The 24,498-nt window shown below is 29.8% G+C and overlaps 2 protein-coding genes across 5 annotated transcripts; one reads left to right on the top strand and one right to left on the bottom strand.

The window, feature by feature from the left end:
• Positions 1–1,338: 1,338 nt before the first annotated feature.
• Positions 1,339–10,032, top strand: LOC110625111 (thiamine biosynthetic bifunctional enzyme TH1, chloroplastic). Of its 3 annotated transcripts, XM_021770649.2 has the most exons (11): positions 1,339–1,471; positions 1,906–2,172; positions 2,439–2,513; positions 2,811–2,886; positions 2,977–3,052; positions 4,505–4,639; positions 7,198–7,262; positions 7,388–7,515; positions 7,915–8,171; positions 9,127–9,684; positions 9,751–10,032. In XM_021770649.2, exons 1-10 carry the CDS (start codon positions 1,421–1,423, stop codon positions 9,656–9,658), a joined length of 1,662 nt encoding a protein of 553 aa, XP_021626341.1. In that variant the 5' UTR covers positions 1,339–1,420; the 3' UTR covers positions 9,659–9,684; positions 9,751–10,032. The 3 variants fall into 3 exon arrangements, with proteins under 3 accessions (XP_021626341.1, XP_021626340.1, XP_043817174.1); XM_021770648.2 differs by having other exon boundaries at positions 9,127–10,032; XM_043961239.1 differs by having other exon boundaries at positions 1,360–1,471; positions 1,875–2,172; positions 9,127–10,032.
• Positions 10,033–12,076: 2,044 nt separating this feature from the next.
• On the bottom strand, positions 12,077–16,049 carry LOC110624881 (serine/threonine-protein kinase SRK2A). 2 transcript variants are annotated; one of them, XM_021770303.2, is made up of 10 exons: positions 15,687–16,049; positions 15,459–15,602; positions 15,183–15,257; positions 14,922–15,023; positions 14,692–14,745; positions 14,496–14,588; positions 14,313–14,405; positions 13,762–13,866; positions 13,580–13,678; positions 12,077–12,806 (listed from the first exon to the last, which is right to left on the bottom strand). In XM_021770303.2, exons 2-10 carry the CDS (start codon positions 15,576–15,578, stop codon positions 12,483–12,485), a joined length of 1,065 nt encoding a protein of 354 aa, XP_021625995.1. In that variant the 5' UTR covers positions 15,579–15,602; positions 15,687–16,049; the 3' UTR covers positions 12,077–12,482. The 2 variants fall into 2 exon arrangements, with proteins under 2 accessions (XP_021625995.1, XP_043817038.1); XM_043961103.1 differs by lacking the exon at positions 13,580–13,678.
• Between the last annotated feature and the right edge of the window lie 8,449 nt (positions 16,050–24,498).

Raw genomic sequence — 24,498 nt, 5'->3', positions numbered from 1 at the left:
GGAGAATGACTCCCGTCCAACTAGGAGGAGAAGCCATTCCCTACCTTTTGATAATTGTAATTTGGTAAAAATGCAAGCATAGCTTTATGAATAAGATAAATGGTAAAGACAAACAAAATTCTCTTAAGAGATAAAAAAATATTGTATATTTTATAAAAAAGTAACTTTAGTTGGATAATTGATTTACGGTGATACACAAAGAAGACCGAATAATCTAATTTTAGATAAAATTTATGTTGTTTTGACTAATGAATCTCTAAGAATGAATGGAAGCTAGATTTGATCGAATTTAAATTATGCATCAAATTCAATAGATTTATAAATAGTTTCAAAACCAAACAATAATAAATTTTATTGAGTGATCTGGCCATGAGCCGCTTCCAAATTGAATGGATGGTTTGAAGGGTTTTATGTTTCAATGGTTTCGATTCGATTAAAAACTTTAAATTATAACGATACTAAAGTTTCATACATTATAATATATAAATTGTATTTTAAATTTATTTTTTAATATTATAACTCAAATTATAGCATAGTTAAAAATATATGAAACTCTAAAATATTTTAATTTCAATTTCAATATATTAGCAGAAAATAATAAAAATAAACGAAAAAAGAGTATTTACTTTACATAATTTTAGCTTATTTTACATAAAAAAACAATTAAAATAGACAGCATATACTTTAAATAAAAAACTCTAATATGTATATTGAAAAGCACCACAAAAAGAATTAAAATATGTTTTATACGAGGCTTGAAAGATTTAATTTCTTTAAAAAAAATCATTAATTTAATAATAAAAAAATAATTAACATTATTCGTTAAAAAATTACAATTTTGCTAATTTTGCTAATAATATATTAATATAGTTATTGCTTTATCGCAAAGTTGATGTCACTTTAAAAAGTGGTAATCACCCTAAATTACAGGATATTTTTCTTTTTTCTTTTATTCTTTTATATTTTTTGAATAAATTTATTTTATAATAATAATAATTTTTTTATTTAATCATTATATTAAATTTCATTAGTTAATTTTATATTTTAAAAAATATATTAATTAATTAATTAATTTTAATAATTAAATATTTTATTATTTAATTATTATAATTTTAAAAAATTTATTAATTAATCACTTAAATTTTTAAAAATTCTATTGATTAATCTCTTTAAAGTATTTTAATTTTTTCTAATAATATTTAGTAAGTAAAATTAATTAATAATTTTTTTAAGATATTAAAAATATTTTAATATATTTTTTAAAATAAAAGAATTAACTAATAAATTTTAATATATTAGAATTAAATAGTTAATTTAAAAACAAAAGTTAAATCGGGCCCAGTCCGGTACTGGTCCTGGTTCAAAGTTTGGAGGCGGTATAGTTGTATCTGCTATCTAGTTCTGCAATCCTTTACTTTAGATGGCGGGCTGTGGATTACTCTCCAATTCATACATCTTCAACGGGGTCAAGGTAACTACCGAAAGAAAAAGGTGTTTGGTTGATAAGAAAGTGCTAGAAATGGATTGTCATTGTTTAAAGAAGATAAGATTTTTAGTTTATTATCCAGTCGCCTGTCTATCTAGTAGCTTGCTTTTTTCAATTTTTTGTTCTTTAAAAGCAATTGTAATATATACTTTGTTGTGCTGCTGTTTCTCATCAACTGAACAAGTTTTTTTTGATACTACCGTGTGAAATCTGAACATCTTTTCTTAATTGAAATACATAATTAAATACTTTTCCTTCATTTTCCCGCGTCTTCTCAGCTGCCAAACAACATGCGTTTTCCGACTTCGAGTTTTGATTTATTTGAGCTTAGAAAATTATAGTTGAGAATATATGTTGTTCAGTTACATATATTGTATTTTTTGAACAGTTTCCTTCTTCTCAAATTTCTGCTGTATCAGAAACCTGTTATTCCGAGATCAAGATTCTCGAAATTGATCTTTCATCGAAGCGAAAGAGTCAGAACTTTCATGGCTATGGAAGGAAATGGTGCTTCAGTGTCAGATGGTGCCTCGAAAACGAAAATACCTCATGTATTGACCGTTGCCGGGTCTGATTCGGGTGCTGGTGCTGGAATACAAGCCGATATCAAGGCCTGTGCAGCGCGTGGGGTGTATTGCTCCACTGTGATAACGGCTGTTACCGCGCAGAACACTGTTGGAGTTCAGGTTTCCTTTCGATTGCTTTTTGTGTGGTCACGAGAATTACTTACTTATCACCGAGGAAATTCGAGAAACGAGAAATTCAATTCTAGATTTTGTACTTGCTTCATGGGAATGAATGCAGAAATTAGCTGGCTTAGTTCAGTTGCATGTAATAAGCTAAATGGTAGAAAGCAATAGATTAGAAGTTGTTCGGTGACTTTGTCCAATTAATTTTTGGATTTGTGGTTTTTTTTATAATTTTTTTTTGGTATTTTTTTTATGGTTCCTAGGGCGTAAACATTGTGCCTGAGGATTTTGTTGCCGAGCAGCTGAAGTCTGTGCTTTCGGATATGCAAGTTGATGTGGTAGGTTGAATTTAAAGGTTAATATGGGTGATGTTTTGAACTCGTCTTAGTGTTTCATGTGTCAATGTCAATTATGGTACAAGATGTGTAGAATCAGTTTTTATTTTACGATGCTGATTTAAGCTTGATGATGGAGGAGAACTCTTGAACACTAAAATACTTAAGAGTTGTTCCTCAATGTGCTTCACCAATTTAGCCTCTTTTTCTTCCCCCCTCCCCCACCAAAAAAAGTCATATATTTCGATGATATGTTTCCAGTGTGATTTTGTAATGAAATCTATTGAAAAATCATGTTAGGTGAAAACAGGAATGCTGCCTTCTATTGGTATAGTCAAGATTCTTCATGAGAGTCTTAGGGAGTTTCCTGTCAGAGGTATGCAGAAAGGTTGAGCATCGATGGCTTGCTTTTGTGTTTAAAGTTCTTGTTCCTTTTGAATTGACTTAATCAGATATTTGAAGGCAGCTTTGGTGGTTGATCCTGTCATGGTATCTACAAGTGGAGATGTGCTGGCTGGTCCCTCCATTCTTTCTAGTTTTCGGTGAGTTGAAACTTGTTTTTAAATTTATTTATTGTTTTGCCAATTGGATTACATAATTCGTATGAAAAATTCATTTAGCTAACTTTTCAGCCTGCATTTGTAACACAGGATTTTATGGTCTCTCCGAATGTCTTTTTCATATATACATGTGCTTCTTGCATCTTGTTTATCCATGTACTAGTTTATGAGTGTGATTTTGATATTTCAGCAATGGAGAGATATTTCTTTTTTTTTAAAGAAAAAAGAGAAGATACTCTTGACAAAATAAATATTACTAATGCAAAAATGAAGTATTACTAGTTTACTGTCTCTCTCCATGTAAGCTATTACTATCTGTAAAGTCCTTATTATTAAGAGCCACAACTGCCTGCCACTAGCAGGCAACACCTTCTTTCACTAAGAAGTTGCATCAAAGTGAAGTACTTCCATCATAATAACACATTCTTATTTTCTATTAAATTCTAAAGCACCCTATTACCCTGGAGTTGACTTTTCTGGACTCTAGTCATAAAAACTTCCGAATAACATTCCTGCTGTCTTTGGTTTTCAAGACGCCTTAATTTTCTTAAACTAAATATACTTTCCTTGCACGCCAGAATCTCCTTCTCATTTATTGGCATGCTGTACTCAATTAACTGTGGTAACTGGGAGGCTGCTTAGGGGGCAGGTATTCCTTAGTCAGTATCCAATATTGTTTTTGCTTCTTTGCTGTGTAGCTCATGTTTCTCTTTCACATCTGTTCAATCGTCATTGGTTTATCAATCTTTAACCATGTCCTAGGAAGTTAAATCATTTCCTGGTGAACGGCTAACAAGAATGACCTACCATTGCCTTTATATATTTACTTAGAAATTTTATGATAATGAAAGAGACTATAAGAATGTAAGATATACCTCCTATAAAACTCAACATACAACTACAAACAAGAACATAAAGAACAGCCAAAAAACTTGATGGCCCATAATCAATTGATAACCCTCAAAGCCCTCTCCCAAAAAGCTCCAGAAGCACACATGGAAACACAAGCTGAAACACCACTTTTTTTTCACACAATAAATTAAAGAATGAATTTTCATATTTGAAATTACCTGAATTTTTTTTTTGAAGAATTGCCTGAATTCTTCTGCATCTGAAGTCTCTATAAAACCAAAAAACTGCAGAACTTTAAAGAATTCTCATGCTTGTTTCTTGCGATCAAACCCTTCTCTTTTTTAAATAAAAAAAAAATCTTAAAGTTTTTGACATAGAGACGTTAATACTGGTTGACAAAAAATCTTCCTTGATGAGCTGACTTTGCCATGAAGGCGGACTGTGCTGGTAATGGGGCTTATTGATTTCTTATATATAGGAGGGTTATTCTATTATTACTATTATCTAAGCCTTTTGCTTCATGCATTTAATATAGAAAATTATAGTAATGATTAATGTCGAACTTCTGGTTCTTGAATGCAGAGAGGAGCTTCTTCCCATGGCTGACATAATAACTCCAAATATAAAAGAGGCATCTGCGTTACTTGGTGGCATGCCACTTGAAACAGTTGCTGACATGCGTTCTGCTGCAAAAGCTTTGCATGCTATAGGCCCCCGGTAAATGGAAAATACTATAAATTCTTTTGTCACTTGTAATGAGCTATATTATCATTATGTACTTGCTATTTCTTTGCTGTCAGGTTTGTTTTTAAATTCATAAATTACCTTCTCTTTTGGAATTGTGCTGTTTATGGGAGTTGCAAATATCAATCTTGTTCAAATCACATACTTTTCTTCTTCAAAAGCACAAGTTTTGGTCATTTTACTCAATGCAACTTTAAACAATGAGGCAGCTTTTGAACTTTTGGCTTTATAGTTGGACAGCAGATGAAATATCCAAATTGGATAAGTGGTTTGGAGTGTTATATGACTGAAAAATGCATATGAAATTAGAAGAAAAATTCATATAATTGTTACTGCTATGAAGTACAGTAATGTTTAGCTAGAAAGTTTGATGGAAGTACTACCTGTTGGGGGTGTAGTCACTGGCGGAGCCCTTGAGTGGCCAAGGAGGACCATGGGCCCCCTGAAAATCTTCAAATTTTTTAGGGGTATTTAGATAGTTTTACCTTAAAGAAAGAAAAATTACGATTAGGTTCCTATAGATTTAGGAGATCTATTAATTAGTTCTTATTCAAAAATACCCAATTAAAATATTTTGTACTTTGTAAAATTCAAATTTTTTAGTCATTCTATCAAATAAATTCTTAGTGGGCTTTGATATGTCAAAAGTACCTTATGCTTTTGTGGTTTGGAGCTTGATGTATGCTATGGTATGCACTAGACCTGATATAGCACATACAGTGTGAGCTCAGAGTAGATATATGTCAAATTCAGGGAAAGAGCATTGAGAAGCTATGAAGTAGCTTCTGAGATATTTAAAAGGAACAACTAATACATCACCTTGTTATGGGAATGGTAAGATAGTATTAGAAGGTTTTGTTGATACTGATCTTAATGGAGATGTGGATACAAGTAAAAGCACATTTGGGTATATCTACATTACATATGAGACATCAGTGAGCTGGATGTTTAAATTTTAGAAGTGTGCCTCTATGTTATTTATAGAGACGAAATATGTTGCAATTCTAAGGAGATGATATGGTTGATTGATTACTTATAAGAGTTGGACAATAAGCAGCTTGATAAGATTCTTTTCACTGATAGTCAGAGTGTCATACAGTTGGTGAAAAACCCAGTGTATCACTTCAGAACAAAACACATCCGACATAGGTACCATTTCACTCGCAGTCTGGTGGAAGAAGGTGAGATGTGTTTGAAGAAAATTGAAGGTACTAAGAATTCAAAAGACATGTTGACTAAAGGTGTTGATACAGAGAAGTTGGGGCGGTGTAAGGTCTCAGTTGGTTTTCTATGGTAGTATGGAAGATATTTGCGGCTAGGTGTTTTTGTTGGATAAATTAGCACGGAGAATGAAAATGGTTAGGTTGACTGGATTAGTCTTCAAATGGGAGAATTGTTGAAAAAATCCTAGCCGTTCACGACGTAGTCAAAATTGGTGAACTATGTTAAATCTGTGTGTTTTCATGCTTATTCTTGGATTGTGTAATTGTTCTGTTCTTAATAAGAAGTGATAATTTTTTTGTTTATTATGTGAGTAAAATTATACATTAAACTATATAAATTTAGAGAAAATAAATTTTATTTTTTTAGTAATAAAAGTGTTTTATGGGTAATATTAGATTATTTAATAGATTTCATGGACTACTAATATTTTAAAAATAAAATTCAAATTTAGAAAATATAAATTTAATAGGTAATAGGTTAGATATTTAAATTTTAATCAACGAATAATAGATAAGAATAACTATAATTTTAGTATATTATTATTAACTTTTATAAAAAAATTCTTCTTAATGTATAATTATTTCATGTGTTTTATTTTCTTTGATTGCTTATTTAAATCGGACTTCCTTGACTCAAATTGCTGCATCTGCCACTGGGTGTAGTGGGTAATAATTATAAAAATATGAAAGTTTTCCAATGTCTCAAGTCACAACATAGGAAGAGTAAATTACTTGACTTTTCAAGCCACGTATTTTGGAATTACAGGTCATATGATCTGTAAAAGATATATTATAGCTTCAGCCTCTACTACTACTCTTTGACTGTGACACCATTATACCGTGACACTGCTTGGGTCATAGCATAATGGATACTGAATGTTTGAATAAAAGCTAATTTTAATAAGAGTACTGTGAATGGAATTATTTGACATTTTCTATTCATTATTATTAAACATAAATCTGCCATTTAGGATGTTGGAATAAAAGAACATTAAGCTGAGATTAGCAGCTGCTATTTAAGCTAGCGGTTTTAACATCGTTTAATGGATTACTGAGCTTTTCTTTTATCATATTGCATGTTTAGGTTGTTTAAATCTTTATATTATTAGTGATCATCAAAGGGGGGAAAGCGTTTTGCATAAGACATGAATTTTATGGCTTCATTTTTAATGTACATGAGGTACTGTATGTGTTCACTGCTTTTCAGCTTCTTTTAGCAAATCTGTTTGGTAGAATGAATGCATGCACTAACCTGCAATTAAAGGGGCTTAACAGATGTGCTTGAACTTTATTGGTTTTTCCTTCCAGAAATGTACTTGTCAAGGGTGGTGACCTCCCTGACTCTTTGGATGCTATTGACATTTTCTTTGATGGTATGCTGAAGTTTTACAGAATTCTTGAGCGACAATGATATTTATGTTTCCTCAATTCGATGTATGCATGAACTGTTAATAGTCAAGGTAATTTTATATCTATGATTTTTCTTTTTGCATTGCAGGCAAAGACTGCCATGAGCTGCGCTCATCTCGTATAAAAACTCGCAATACTCATGGTACTGGTTGCACACTGGCATCATGCATAGCAGCTGAGCTGGCTAAAGGTTCTTCAATGCTCTCAGCTGTTAAGGTAACTATATAGTGCTAGTGCTTTCAGTTCCCCCTCCCAGCTAACTTCATATAGTTCATGATTCAGGACTACAGCAACAGAAGAATTTGCAGAATTTGGTTTGTAAGGTCAAACTAAAGTCAAGCATGGACTCCATAATTTCTTAATTAGATATTGAAGTCTTTGAATTTGCATGCCAAGTTTTGATTTTAAGAGTAATCTATTGTTGCTTTATGGAATTAATCCTTGAGAAACATGCTCAAGTTCTTGTATTGTGTGCTGGTGGGCTTGACTAGCTACGTGAACTTCACATCCTTTTTCCATCTCCCTCCCTCTCACTCATATCCATTATTTTATGTTGTTTCTTCCCTTAAAAGGTTGTATGAGCATCGTAGTTCTTATGCGTCTGAGTTTGGGCAGGTAGCTAAGCACTATGTTGAGACCGTCTTGGAGTACAGCAAAGACATTTTTATTGGAAATGGGCGACAAGGCCCCTTTGACCACTTATTAAGGCTTAAGAATGGCATTCACAACTCTCATAGACAAGGGACATTCAATCCAAGTAACCTATTTTTGTATGCTGTTACAGACTCCCAGATGAATAAAAAGTGGGGACGACCTATGGTGGATGCTATTGAAGCAGCAATAGAAGGAGGTGCTACCATTGTTCAATTGAGGTTTGACTGCTTAATGCTGGATTTTTCCCCCTTATTTAAAATAGAACTTACTGGAAGAAAACTGAAATGGTTTTCCTAGTAGGGCTGAGCGTAAATCAGTTTAAACCGAAAAACCGAACTGAACCGATCGATTTCGGTTTAATGGTTCGGTTAATCGAAAAGTTCGGTTTGGTTCGGTTAATATTTTTCAACTTATTCGGTTTTCGGTTCGGTTCGGTTTAAACGTGTTAAATAACCGAAAAACCGAAAAACCGATTTTTAATATATTTTTATTATTTAAAACACTGGTTTGATTTATATTTTTAAATTTTATATGGATTTATATGAATTTTTTAAATATTATCCTTATATATTCAGACAATTTTTATTGATAAATTTATGTGAAACATTTATTGAATTATTTTACTGAAATTAGAAGAAAAAAATTTTAAAAAATACAGATTTCGGTTTGAATCGAACCGAACCGAACTGATTTTTATCGGTTCGATTCGGTTCGGTTATTTTTTTATAATCGGTTTTTCCGGTTTTTAATATTTTTACAATTCGGTTTTCGGTTTTTTCGGTTCGGTTCGGAACTGAATCGACTGATTGCACAGCCCTAAATTCCTAGTATTTCAGTTATGTTTTGGAAATTTCCAACTGGTGCATGATGGAGTAGCCCTTTTGTTCTTTCAATTTAATGTCCCTTGTAATTCATTTTAGTTTTTTGCTTTTCCATTGCTTCCTATGGTCTTAGAGAAAAATTGTGTTTCTAAGATTTGAAGTAATGTTATTCTGTCACCGTTGAGTACAAACATTTTTTATTTGTGCACTCAGGTTTTATTGCCTTGAAATGGGTTGATGTTTTTATTTGTAGCCTACCGTTATTGGTTTCACCTGCGCAAGGAGTAACTCTCCATGCAAAATGATATATCTACCAGCATACTTATGTTAATATTGAGCATTTGCTTCTCAGGGAGAAGGATGCCGAAACAAGGGAGTTCCTGGAAATGGCAAAAGCATGTGTTGGAATTTGCCGTTCCTATGGAGTGCCTCTATTGATAAATGACCGAGTTGATGTAGCCCTTGCATGTGATGCTGATGGGGTACATGTTGGTCAGTCTGACATGCCTGCTCGTATTGCCCGCACTCTTCTTGGCCCTGAAAAGATAATTGGTGTATCGTGCAAAACACCTGAGCAAGCCCAACAAGCATGGATTGATGGTGCTGACTACATAGGTTGTGGTGGTGTATATCCAACGAATACAAAAGCAAACAATCCAACTCTTGGTTTGGATGGGTTAAAAGCTGTTTGTCTAGCATCCAAGTTACCAGTGGTTGCTATTGGTGGCATCAATGCTTCAAATGCAGGCTCTGTGATGGAAACTGGTGTATCAAATCTGAAAGGCGTTGCAGTTGTTTCAGCTCTATTTGACAGGGAAAGTGTTCTGGCGGAGACCAGGAATCTGCATGCAATACTGATGGAGGCAGCATCCCAGGTGAAATGAACATGTCTGCAGACTATTCTTTGCTGGTAGGTCCCTGCTATTTCCAATAATATGTATATATCTGTGGGGTGATATCCTTTTTCGTTCCTAAGACATAGCAGTAAAGTGGAGAATCCCCAACGGATCCTGCATGGTGTCTTCTGATCTGAGTTAATAAAGGGGGGAAAAAATAAAAGAGAAACTGAGTTTCACTTCCGTTTTGTTTAATGACTAAGAGATTAGCTTTCTGCAGTTCCACATAATGCTGTCAATTCTCCTAATGGCTATGTGATGCATTGGTCTATTTTTGCTAAATTAAGAAGACAGTATGAGGACGATTTGCCAGGATTTTCCTCTGTTAAATTGCTTTGTGTGAAATACTCTTTTAGATTTAATTTGATTTCAAACAGAATTGACTAGTGAAAAATTATTTATATAACTGATTTCTGAGAAAATTTTTAGTTTTTGAGTTTAGAAGACCAAAATGTGTATTAAAATGGATTCTTCTTATTTTTTAATTCCCTCATTTATATTATGCAGTATTCCAGATTATTGGTAGCAGATCTGAGTAAAACAATAACGAGTAAGAGAACACCCACCATTATCAAAAAGAAAAAGAAAAAAAAAGCGACCTATCTCCCGCTGAAGTTTCCTTTATCATCGAGTGATAGTATGAGAAGGAACTGTTGATGAAGCTTCATAGGCTACAAAAATTGGACAAATTTATTTTATATATAATATATTGGTTGGTTAATTACACATGTAGCATAAAGGATCATATTGAATTTATGTTGAGACTGAAACTTAAAAGAATGCTTCTATAAATAAAATAATTTGACGTAAATATAGTAATCAAGGGATCAATCGCAAAACTCGTACCATTTCTCTCTCATCAGCTCAACCGGTTGGACAAATCCTTTCATCTGATGGACGCTTATCCTTTTTTATTAGCTTTCAAGTGGACCTTAATCGATTACAAGGTAATTTGGGAGGACAAAACTTTCGTTTCCAATAGCCAAGCACCATGAAAATTTTAATCAACTTCCCATTTCAGGCGAAAATTTAATTAATTTTTTTTTTAAATTTCTTATTCAAAATGAAAATTTTTTAACAAATTTTTGTTTACTTTCAAAATATCTCGCTTTAAATGAAATACAAATCATGCAAGATTGTATGTTAATTTATATAAATTTGCTTTTTATCTTACTGATCATAATTTAAGATTTGCAATCAAACCAGAAGAAAGACGGCTTTAATTAATATCTTATCGCAATAATATATGTAAAATATATATCATCACCTGAAAGTATCTTTGTTTAATGGTTGAGAATTAATCCATCTCCAGCTCGCAATTTTTCTTAAACGCTGTAATTAAACGAAACCTGGAACGGTGTGTTAGGTGTTCCCATCAGGCTGCCACAATTCGCAAAGTGTTGAGCTTCTAAATCTTTGGCGTGCAGTAGATTCGGCCGACCCAATCGAACGATGAAAAAATAAATAAGAAAAAAAATTATTATTTAATTTTTATAATATAAAAAAATTTAATTAATTTTTTAATTTTAAAAATATAATATTAATTAATTTTTCTATTAATTTTAATTATTAAATATTAAAATATTTTAATATGAAAAAATTAATTAATATTTTTTAAAAAAAATTAAAAATTTAAAAAATAAATTTTTTAAAATTATGAAAATTAAATAGTAGAATATTTAACTATAGAAATTAATAAAAAATTAACTTTTTAATTAAATTTTAAAATGTGTTAAAATATCAGAATATTTTAATATATATTTTTTTAAAAAAATTAAAATTATAAAAATTAAATAATAATTTTTAAAAAATAATAATAAGGAAAAGAAAGACTAGCGCACCATGCTTTTGGGCACCTGTAACCTTTGCTGGCATGAATTATGAATAGGATTACCACTACACCCTTTACATTTCATTTGTCCTCACCAGATATAATAAATTAACATTCACTGTCTTATCTATAAACTTTTATAACACTAAACCCTTGGCTAAATACGTGTATATAACATATTTTATTAAATATCCCAACTTATAACATTATAATTAATTAAATAAAAATTACTTGTATTATTTTCTTTAGAAGTAAATATTTCATTAAAGTAATAAGGGAAAACTTAATTTAAATGGCTCAATCTAATTCAGGCCAATCAAATCCAGATTAACAGACCTTTTTAAAAGGACCCAAACCTAAAAAGACAAATAATATCTTATAAATTGTTCCAATTATTTTAAATTTTAATAAAATGATAAATTTAACTTCAACAATATAAAAATAACATTTACAATCAACCAAATTACAGTCAACTTTTTTTATAAAATCAGCAAGAAATAATAATAATCAAAGAACAAAATATGATCAAGAAAACATGTGAATGTTTCAAAGCAACAAGAAGCAGAAAAGATAAATTACACTAATACATATTTTATTGATAAGGTCCTTCAACTGACACAATCTCCATATAATTTACACAAACAGTTGATAAGACTTTCTTCAATCAAAACCTAGACCACACAGTGCCCTTAACTTATGACACTGTCTTAACTCAACCCTTGAAAAGAAATGAAAGTAGAAAACTTTCAAATATTCATAAATCATAATCCCAATTTCTCAATAACAATGACACTCTAATTCTCATAAAACTTGGAAACATACCCTCCCTGTCCAATACCCTATAATTTACAGACATTTATTAAATTCAAGACCATGTCCTAAGTACAAACTTTTATACAAGCACAATAGCAACCTATAGAGATATTGAAACGGCAAAACTTTAGATAAATCGGTATCTGAAGAGAAGGGGCAAATTAATCCTTAACTGACATGAAATTCTCCACTTGCTTGTGCTTCCTTAACTCTCTTTTCATACTCATCTTCCTCTTCTTCTTCTTCGGCCTCTGTGTCGTCTTCCTTCCCATCACCATCTTCTTCCCCTCCCCAGCCGAAACCGGCAATGGATCGAGATACTGGAGGAGGAATTTTGGCCTCTTCCACAATCTTCATGATTTCTTCATCAGTTTGTAAGGAAAAGGTATTATTTCCTCGCCTGTAGTACATGGCTTGAGCTGTCTCTGTCAGTTCCCTAGGCAAGTTCTTCAAAAACCATGGATGGCTCTTGATATCTTTAATTGTGATCCTCTGAAAAAAAAAATGCAGAGTTTAAGAATAGTATCCCATTACAGCAGAAGTCACAAGGATTCAAGGAGTGTATTGAATGCAGTCATCAGCAGGGATAAATATGAACCAATAATTCAATCTAGAATCCATGGAAACTGAGGTTTTTTCAGTTTTCAAGGCACCACCAGAAACATAAACGTGAACAACAACCAAGGTAAGAATGTAACTAGACCAGAATAATTGCAAAAACAATTTCAACAAGTCCTAAATATTCCATTTCTTAGTTGAAAGGATTATAGCCTTCTTTCAACTGTTGAAGGCAAGAGGTCTGGCTACACAATACTACTCCTATGCACGAGACAAGTAACATACACAATGCACATGCCTAAATGGTCCCTTCTGTAACTCATAACCTTTTTGTAAGACGCTATTGCTTTTCATTATAGTAGTTGTGAATTACATAATGAAGAAATGATAACATATACAAAAGGGTTGCAGCTCAGACAAACACCAAACTGGAAAAGAACACCACCAACAATAGCAATTGTGTAAAAAAATTAGGAAGTATGAGGGCAAGTAGTTTCTCCCACACATTTGATCCTCATATCTGAGGTCATCTTGGGAAAAAAAAAGACTTGTACATTAAAATACTCGGGCAGAATAGCAATAAAGAGAACAGAAATCTACAAAGTTCATCTATTTTGCAAATGCATAAAAAGACCAACAAACAGTATCCCATTTCTATCTTTATCTTCATCAATTCTTAATATTGTTACAGAAGTTCAGCCACATACCCTGGAAGGGCTTGCAACAAATATGCGAGAAAGGAGATGTCTGCAGTCTTGAGATATGTGGACATAGTCCGGGATCTTGTATTGAACAGCCATTATTCTCTGGGGAACAAAAGTGAAATCATAGATGCTGAAAATATAATATTTTCAGGATGGAAGGGATATTAAAAGAGAGAACAAATTACATTGATAGTTTTTCTGAAATTCTTTGGGTCCTCTTGATCTTCAAATGGGTATGCTCCAACAAGCATAACATACAGTGTCACTCCACAGGACCACACATCTGCCATCTGAACATCAGAGTAAAAGTTAAACCAATATTGTGAATGATATGAATCCATTCATGTTCTTTGTTCATAGCTGCTCTAGCTGTGCCAATCATAAGTTCAAAGTCTGTTCCTTCCAGGACAAAGATAGGATATAACTGCTTTCGTTTCTAAATACTCCAAACGCAGTGAAAATTGGTATTTTAGTAATTAAAATAAACAGATCATACAGAAGCCAATATTCTTATTGATCAAAATGACTCGCTCATATATAAGTGAAAAAACAAAATGATATATACATGAACTCAGGTGTTGCTACACGTAACATGATGGAAATTAATGTAAAGAACAACCTAATTGATCATGCCTTCCCTCTGCAAACTACCTCCTAAACTGTACAAGTAATCATGTTTTTTTTTTGGTTTACATATTTCCTTCAATATATAGCGATGGAAAAAAATATAAGTTACCTTGCCATCATATTCTCTCCTAGAAAGAACCTCTGGAGCAATATATGCTGGAGTTCCAACTGTGGATTTGGGTCTTGAATGCAGCAAGGATGACTACACAAACAACAACTACCACAAAATGAAAATTGCACATTTAACACTTAAGAGATCAAAAACCACCACTTTTCTTTTATATTTTGAAACCTTAGAATAACCGAAGTCACAGATTTTTAGTCGTGGTGCTGGGCTCCCATCCAGCAAGGTATTTTCTAGCTTCAAATCTCTATGGCAAATTTGCTGCAAAATATTAAAATAAAACAAAAAATATAAGTAAGAAAGAAAAAGGATTCTGAGCAATTAAAAGCACAACGTCATCTCACATATGTGGAAACAGAATTACCAGAGAATGGCAGTAGCTGACTCCTGAAATAAGCTGTTGAAAAAAATACCTAGCCTGGAAAGGAACAAAAAGGCAAGTTTACCAGACACTCATAAGAAACAAAGAAACCGAACTAATTTCACTTTCCATTGTTTTTATCAATGATTTCCCCTCCCAACTGATACGAAACAAATTGCAATTATACAACCCAATTCCTGAAAATTGAAGCTAAGAGAAGAGACTGAAAAAACCTCATCTTCACTGAATCTACCAGCATTACAGATTCGCTCAAAAAGCTCTCCACCTGCAGCATATTCCATAACAATGGCGAGATGTGTAGGAGTCAAAACCACCTGCATTCAAAATAAAAATATCAATAACACAACTCGTTTTACATCAAAGACCAAAATCTTAATCCTTTTGCAACAAACACCCACCCTATAATCGATAAGAAATATATACATATACACACCCCCCATAAAATAAAACTGAAAACGTGCGAGTTTACAGACCTCCTTGAAGCGAATTATGTTTGGGTGGCTAAGCGATCTGTGATTTATGATCTCTCTTGCCACATTCTCATCAATCTGAGCCCAAATAAAGAATCAGTAAGCTTAATGCAACGATAAATTAATTCCTCACCATTTTTTCAAAATTTTCACTAAAAAATCTAAATTCAGCTAACAGTAATTCTTCCTCCACAAAATATTTTCTTTTTCCCGTGCATCACACTTCCAGAGAAAATATAGATACAAATAATATTAATTTAATGACATATAAAAACAAACCTTGTGGCCGCGCTCGATGTACTTCATAGCGACGAGCTCTTTGGTTTCCTTGTTCCTCATGAGCCTTGCCACTCCAAAATTCCCAGATCCTATATCTTTCACAAGCTCGTACTTGTCCATTTTCTTCTCTCTTACTTCACACAGCTAACAAATAAAATAAAACCCTAAATTAAGCTCCAATTAAACCCGCTAATCAATCCCAATTCAACTTCAATTCAAATCTCTAACCTCAAAAAACGCAGCAAGACAAGAACTTGACAATAAAAATTCAATAAAAGAGGAATATAGAGAGAAAAGGATGGGAATCTAAGGTAATTAAGAGAGATTTAAGCAAGAAAAGGAAGTGGTAGTGATATGTTTGGAGAGATTTGAAGGAAAGTAAAGAATCTGTGAAATTTGAGAAGACAGGAAAGAATCAAACTGTGATTATCACGAGAAGAGAGAATCTAAAAACTGTAGCTTTTTTGCGCGTTCTGAGAGAGAGAGAGAGAGAGAGAGAGACAGAGAGTGAGTGTCCTTTTGCAGAGAGGGTGAGAGAAGGAGAGAATGTGCAAATTTAGAGAAAGGAGATTGTGGTCGGTTGAAAATCTCACTGTTCCCTCATCCCACTTGGGTGGAAAATATATAGTGTGGGATGGCTCACCTTCCTTGTAATGGGGTCGCTTTCATGAGATTTTGGAATTTTTCCTTTATTTATGACATCATCATAAACAATTAAATATAGAAAACAAATTTTGTGAATATAAACAATATTTTAAAAAATAGTTTTGTTTTATTTAATTGTAATATTAAAAATAAATGATAGATATAATTTTATATAATAACGTAAATAAAATTTTCAATTTATACAAACTGATTTACATTTTAAAAATATAAAATCATTTTTCTTAAAAATTATTCAAATTTTTATTTCATTATAAAAATATTTCTATTGATAAGTGTTTTAAATGTTAAAAATGTAAAAAATTAAAAACATAAATCATAAAAATGTAAAAAATATATATAATTTTTATATTATCCACAAATATTAGTAATAAATAATATATATGTTTAGCAAAATTTAAACGTGTAATGTTTGATTTATTACAAAATTTATAGATTTTTAAATTTATAAAATTATTAAATTGCATTTTTAAAATACATTTATATTATAATATAGATAATTTTAGAGGAAAAATTCTAAAAATTTAGATAGCACGAATATGGAATAAATGCTAAAAATTAAAAGTGTTACCTTTTAATAATTGTATTATTAAACATGTTTTTTAATAAAAAATTATTCAGTTTTATAATAAAATTTAGTTGATTTATCGATTTTAAAAATTATATTAAAATATTTTAGATGAATATATATTAATTAATTTTTTATTAATTTTAATTAAAGAGATTTATTATTTAATTTTTATATATTTTTATTATTAATAACTCAATTTCTATATTTTTAAAAATTTATTAAAATATTTTTTTTTCGTTAATAAAATAGTCTTTTTATTTTTTTATATTAAAAATAAATAAATAAAATTTAAAATTTAATTTTATCCTTAAATAAATCACTTATTTAATTTTTAAATATTATTATTATTAACAAGTCAGTTTATATATTTTTAAAAATTTATTAAAATATTTTTAATTTTTATTTTTATTAATAAAATAGTATTTTTTATTTAAAAAACAGAAAAAAAAGTAAAAAATTTTTAAAAAAAATGAGTAATTTAATTTTTGACTATATTTTTAACTGTATAGAGAAATGAAAGAATATAAGAATATTTTATTAAATTTTTAAAAATATAAAAATTTATTTATTTATAATAATAATATATAGAGAATAAATAATAAATTTTTCTTTTAATTATTAAATATCTAAAAAAATTTGGAATATTATAATATAAATAAAATAATTAATAAATATGTTTATAAAATTAAAAAACACGATATCATTTGATTATTTTTAGATTTGATGGATATTATCCACCAACTCAACTTGTTTGCTTATTTATATTAAAGAATTCCTCTGAATTTAAATAAGAAAAAAAACATTTTCATTACTCACATTTTCATTACTTACCACACCTATTAAATTACAAATATAAATTGTATTTTAATTTTATAAAATGTTTATTATTATTTTTTTCAAAATAATAATATAATTATGGTGAAAATATTAATTTTAAAATTTAAAAAATAATAATAATGGAGTGATGGGTTCCATCATAATAACTACCGCATTAAAGATCATATGGTTACATTTCAATCATGACGAGATGACATTAATGAGGTTAAGGTAGTTCAGATACATTGAATCCTCTCTTATTTTATTCTATATATCCAAGACCATTATAACTCACTTCACTTTATGGGCAAAGGGCAAAGAACAGTGTAGAATAAAAGCAGCAATAATAATAAATAATAATCATAAAAGACAAAACCTTTGATTTTTAGATAACGTGATTGAATTTTTCTTTTCTTTTTTTTTTTTTACACAAAGATTGAATTTTTCTTCTTAAATTCTGTGTTATTGATCTGATAAACATCTAAATCTGAAGATAATTAAAATATTTAGATTTTAAAAAATTATTTTAACTTAAATAAAATATAATTAATTGATTAAATTAATCACAAAATTATAAAATTTAATAAAACAAACAATCTTTATCATAAGCATTATTATTTTTTAAAAAATAATAATGACATAAAATTAAAATAATAAAATGGCATTGATGAGAGAGGGTTCAGTCACATGCATTTGGGTTGCTGGCCATGATTTCTGAAAATTGGGAATTTTGAGGACAATACGTATGTAAGTTATGGCCATGCACGGCTTCTGCAAAATGCCTGCAATATCATCACTCCACCCTCCATCAACACCAAACCCAGAGTTAATTATTTGAATAATGTAAAAAATAATTTAAAAAAACTATTTTTTTCTTTCAACAATGTAAGTCTATTGTTTTTTTCAAACCCATTAGGGTTAGTAAGTTTGTCATAGTCCAACTAAAGAATTTAAAGAAACAAATCAAAACAAGCACAATACTTCCAAACAAAATTGACAATACAAAAATCCACAAACTACAATCTATAATTTAGAACTCACGAACTAAATTCTAATTCAGACCAGTGCAACACTATGAACTATATATGATCACCGTCATCACTCGAGTTATTATGAAATTATAAGCAAGGTAAAAATACAACCGATAAATCGCCGACAATAAATTTGGATGAAAATCACAGCAACACTAAAAGGAATACATAAAGGCACAACAAATAGGTTTGCATGTAACTAGATCCAAAGCGAGAAAATACATGGCTAGACAAAGGCAGCTCAAGCGAAAAGCAAGCAAAGAAGGAGGAGGTGCGAGCAGAGCTCTCAACCAATTAGCGGCGTGTGTTCTGATTCAACCTCGTCGGTGCCACCGTGATCACTAGACTTATCGATACAGTCTCGAAATGCGAACGCAACTTAGATGAAAAACCTTCCCAACATTGGAAACAGAGCCGCTAAACCCTCATTCTAGGTTCTAAAAAGCCTATCCTCACCAGCAATATTCATTAAAACATGTAAAAAGAAACTAAGCAAAAGAAAATAAAATCAACACACTAACTACTGATTCTCGGTGAGGGACTAGTAACGGGAGAAGGCGATTTCCTGCCTTTGAGGTCAATCAAACACGAATAAAAAAAGCAAGAAAGCAAAAACTAGATCCAAAATGCCTCCTTGTCTGTGATAAAACCCTTTTGCTTCCATTTTCTCTTCTCTTTCTTATTCTCTCTTTTTTCCTACTCCTATTTTTTTAAAAAAAACTTACAAAATTAATATGGACTAAAATTTTTTAAATTATAATGTATATAAAGAAAATATCAATCCATTTTGGATCATCTTTCTCTCTATGTATTTAGATGGCAAAAATTTCGAAAATTTATTTTTAATTCATCTCTTATAAGACTTTGTCCCCAGATCTCCCACTATAATTAATAGCTTTGGCAGGGTAAGCTTTGCTTCTACCCGATAATGTATTTTTTGTAAAGCTCTTCGAACTCAACAGTGAATTCTTCATTTCTCCACTATTTATAATACTTTTAAATTTTGAATTTTCTTTTGATAGATTCGTAGTAAAAAAGAGGAATTGCTTTGATTTGTTGTGTTTAGTTGTAGATGGCTTAGTATTCTCATAAGGGTAAGTACTCACTTAATTACATTCAAAATCAAATGAAATTAAATAAATTAAAATTTAAGGATTTGTAAAATTAAACTAAAAGAAAAATCAATTTAAATTGAATCGATTTACTTAGTTTCTATTGAATCAAATGAAATTTTTAATGCCCAATTTATTATTTACACTTTATTTTAATTTGAATATTCAATTAAAATATTTAATTTTAATTATAACTTGCTTCTTTATATTATCAAAACGATTTAGTATTATTAATTATTTTATTTTATTTTACTAATTTTTTTATTAAAATTAAATTGAGATGAAATTAGTAATTTTTTAAAATTAAAATTCAACCAAATAAAAAACATATACTACTATCGAATTATCAAATTATTTAGATTCGGTGAATTGCAATTTATAGTGTATATACCGATTGCTGGTTGGTATTTCTGTGGGAGGTTCATGACACTTATTTGTGGGTTGCCCCATCCTTCACGAACTTAGCCATATCATTGAACACATGCCATGATTCTCACTTTGGCATTCTATATTTTATTTAATATTTGCCAAACTACAGGTTTAGGTTTTTGGGACTTTTCTTTCGTGGACCTTTTTAGCCAAGACTATACTTAGAACCTTTCTTTCTTTTTAGGCCAGGTTGCCCATCTCACCTTCCCACCTTTCATTTCTTCAAACTGGACTCATTTCATCAGCATTTCAGTTATTTCTTCAAAATTTTCTATCACTTTCTTTAGAAGAATAATTAAAAAAAATTAGAAGAGATCACCTTTTCTTTTGTCCATGTAAACGTCGCTCATAATTCTTCATTGCCCTTCACTCCAAGAGCTACTGCGATGGATGCTCTGTTTCAGATAGTAAGGTATTCCATCCCAGCATCAAATCCCTCTAGCTAATCTCCATATACCACAAAAAAAAAAAAAGAGATATTTTCGCACCAATACAATTCTCAATCCTCAAATCTATATAGTGCGATGTAATGGGCCTTCTCCGTTAGGCAAATTGTGACAATTTGATTGTGGAATAAGTGAAGGGCATCAGGGTCGTCATAGGGCTTTTTATAAAATTAGGGGTTGAAGAAAAATTATTTGTAGATTTAGGGTTAGAAAAAAGTTATTTGCGGATTTGGGCTTTGACTGCCAGGTGGCAGTCGAAAAAGGAGTCTGGCGCCTATTTAATAGGCGCCAGAGCCTGGCGCCATTTAAAATGGCGCCAACCTTTTTTTTTTTTTCTTTTTAAGAATGGCCTCGCGCCACTTAGAGTGGCGCCAGGCCATTCTTTATTTATTTATTTATTTTTATTTATTAAAATGTTAAAATATTATAATTATATTAATTAATTAATATAATAATATATAAATATTTAAAATTATAAAAATTAAATTTATTTTTATTGGACTGCTATTATACAGTCGTACATAATTACATAACAATATTAATGTCTTAATATTTTGGAGAGTTATGAAATATATTATTATATAATTTGATAACCGAGTTCAGCACGAGAAGTCCAGTTCGGTGATGTGACTTGAAGAAGAACAGTAATTAGATAATATTAGATATTTTTATAATAATAAATATTTTTTATAATTTTAATATATTAATATTTAATAAATTTTATTATTAATTTTTAAATGAAAAATTACTGTATTAATTTATTAAAATAATAAAAAATTTTATCAATAAATAAATATAAAGAATATTATTGAATTATTTTTATATATCTAATTACCATCGAATTATTTTTATATATTTAATCATAATATAATATTAATTTTTTATTTAAAAATTAATAATAAAATTTATTAAATATTAATATATTAAAATTATAAAAAATATTTATTATTATAAAAATATCTAATATTATCTAATTACAACCGAGCTTAGATCGCTAGTATGGAAGTATCAGAACCTCTCTTCACGTGACGGCTATTTAATTCTTATAGCGCGCATGCGGGCAGAGCTGCGAATTGACTAGGCTTACTGTTCTTCTTCAAGTCACATCACCGGGCTGGACTTCTCGTGCTGAACTCAGACTCGCGAGCAGCCCGATCTGCTCCGTGTCTGTCTGCATCAAGACCGAAGATGCTGGACCGACTAAATGAAGTGAGTTTCTGAAACCTTAGACCTATTTCACTTTTTCGGGTTTAGCTTCCCCTAGAGTGAGAAAAGTCCGGCGGTTATCAAATTATATAATAATATATTTCATAACTCTCCAAAATATTAGGACATTAATATTATTTTGTAATTATGTACGACTGTATAATAGCAGTCCAATAAAAATAATTTTAATTTTTATAATTTTAAATATTTATATACTATTATATTAATTAATTAATATAATTATAATATTTTAATATTTTAATAAATAAAAAAAATAAAGAAGGGCCTGGCGCCACTTAGAGTGGCGCCAGGCCATTCTTTATTTTAAAAAAAAAACAAAAAAACTGGCGCCAGGCTCTGGCGCCTGTTAAATAGGCGCCAGACTCCTTTTTCGGCACCCCAAATCCGCAAATAACTTTTTTCTAACCCTAAATCCATAAATAATTTTTCTTCAACCCTTAATTTTGCAAAAAGCCCGTCGTCATACCCATTGGCTATGAAATCGACTGCGATGAGGAGATCTTCACTGTGGAAAGAGGAAGAAGAATAAGAAGAGATGCATCGAGAAATAACTTTATGGGATTTTGAGTGATGAGAAGTGAGAGAATTATCAGGGTTCAATGGTAACAAATGAAGCTTTGTTGGGTTGTGGTTTTGTGTAGCTGCTACTGTCATTTTGGGGTTTATTGTAGTAGAAACCACAACCACCATTACTGGAATCAAAATTGAAAAATTGCTTCACATATCATCCTTCAACGCCATCATCCAGAAATCCTTTCTTTCACTTTGCACCTATTCACCACTATAAATCCCTCTTTCAAGTAGAATTTTAGAAATAGAAAAGAAACAAAGTTGCAGACATTGAGAGAAGAGAAGTGAAATTGCGTGTTTTTTTGTTTATCAATGGTCAAAACTCAAAGAATAAGGAAGAAAACAAGATTATCAGGGAGATTTACGGTGGAAGTGTGGAACCAAACAGGAAAAATAAGGAGGGCAGTCTTGTCATCTTAGCCTTTTACTAACAGCCTTTTCGATAGGAGGACTACAATTTGGATAGATTTTATATCTTATAAATTAAAAAATAATTATTCTTTTATTTTATTTTACCAAAGTATTATTTGTTGTGATATATTATTTTATATGAATCCATCAATTATTATTAATTATTATAATTTATTACTATATTTAGTCATAAATAGGTATCGTATAAAATTTATTAACCTAAATAAAAAAATTAACAATTTTAATTTTAAAAAATTAAACTTTTTAAAACTTATGAAAATATTTAAATAAATTTTTTAAAATAAAAGATTAATTAATAATTTTTTTATATTACTGTGATTAAATAATAATTTTTATATTTTTATTATCTATCAACGGCAAGTTATTTTGAATAAATATAGTGACTTTCGGTTTTAAAAGAGGTAAATTCATTGACTAAATAATTTAATTTTTAAAATGGAGATCAAATCATTGATAAATTTAAGGATAAAATAGTAAAATTTCCAATTTAAAAGGAATAATAATTTATCTCAAAGAAAAAAAAACTCATCATTCATTTAATTATTAATTTGTTTTAAAAACGAAATTATAAGATCAATCTTATTATATAATATTAATCCCAATACAGGTAGTGATAATATCAATATTAATGTAGATATGTTATTTTCTGGAATATGAATATATTGATTATATAATATATAAATACAGGTGTGACTTAGTAGCATTTCTTTAAAAAGAAAAAAATTGTTACACTGTCATTGAGAAATTTTAGATTTTAATTCAGAATTAACAACATTATGATATAATAATAATAATAATAATAATAATAATAATTATTATTATTAATGTGATAAAAAAATGAATTGTCTTCTATTGATTAATCCGAAAAAAAAGGAATATGTGAATAGTCGGCATTTATAAGCGGTCACTCTCCTTAGAATCAGTAAATTAGAACAATATAATAAATGGTTTTAAATTCAGAGTGAATGTGTAAGAATATATATCTTGATTTATGGGCATATTTATTTTTATACTGTAATTAGCTAGAGTTAATTTATCAAATTTTCTGAAAATTCGACTGTTATCGGCTAATAAATAAAGTCTGCAATGAAAATGCAACTACAAATATAATAGAAATCTACTATATTATATCCGCTAATTGTAACTCATCATGAGTACTCAATCTGTTTAGGGCGAGTTTCAGTAAAAATTTGAGCGTTATGGTGTGATATTTTTTTTATAAGTGAAATTTCTATAATCACGCGTAAGTTTATTAGATATTTGCCACATAGTTATATTTTAGATTGATTGTTTACTGTTTTTTTAGTGATTATTATATTACATTAATATTAATTATTATTATTATTATTATATTCAAAATAAAGAATTTATTTTTTTAATTTAGGAAAAAACATTTTAATGGACATCAAGCAAAATTATTTAACAATGGTATTAAACTATTTTCGTACATATTATTTTATTTCAAACAATATGTTAGGAAAATAAATTGTTATTACTTATATTAAAGTGTTAGTTGTGAGTAATAATAATTTTATTAAAAAAATAGCTTCTTTTATTTTAATTAATTGGATGTTTAAACTAATTTATAGGGTTTAATTTTAATTACAATTTCCTTAAGTTCCATGAAATTCAATTTTTTTTTTTAAAATCTACATGTAATATTAAAATAATAAGAGTAATATTAATAAATCTAGACTTATGGGTTAGCCTACATTAAACCAACGAATAGTTTTATGGATATTT

The sequence above is a fragment of the Manihot esculenta genome, chromosome 10 (genome assembly GCF_001659605.2).
Source record: "Manihot esculenta cultivar AM560-2 chromosome 10, M.esculenta_v8, whole genome shotgun sequence".
NCBI classification, from domain to species: Eukaryota; Viridiplantae; Streptophyta; class Magnoliopsida; order Malpighiales; family Euphorbiaceae; genus Manihot; species Manihot esculenta.
This window is presented reverse-complemented; position numbering and strand designations above follow the sequence as displayed.

Coding starts and splice junctions, on each gene's coding strand:
- LOC110624881 (XM_021770303.2), bottom strand. CDS start 15,578: ATGGACAAGTACGAGCTTGTGAAAGATATAGGATCTGGGAATTTTGGA. Junction 15,024..15,182: donor ACATAATTCGCTTCAAGGAG/GTCTGTAAACTC, acceptor TTTTGAATGCAG/GTGGTTTTGACTCCTACACA. Junction 13,679..13,761: donor ATTTCAGAAAAACTATCAAT/GTAATTTGTTCT, acceptor TTTGTTCCCCAG/AGAATAATGGCTGTTCAATA.
- LOC110625111 (XM_021770649.2), top strand. CDS start 1,421: ATGGCGGGCTGTGGATTACTCTCCAATTCATACATCTTCAACGGGGTC. Junction 4,640..7,197: donor TTGCATGCTATAGGCCCCCG/GTAAATGGAAAA, acceptor TTTTCCTTCCAG/AAATGTACTTGTCAAGGGTG. Junction 7,263..7,387: donor TATTGACATTTTCTTTGATG/GTATGCTGAAGT, acceptor TTTGCATTGCAG/GCAAAGACTGCCATGAGCTG.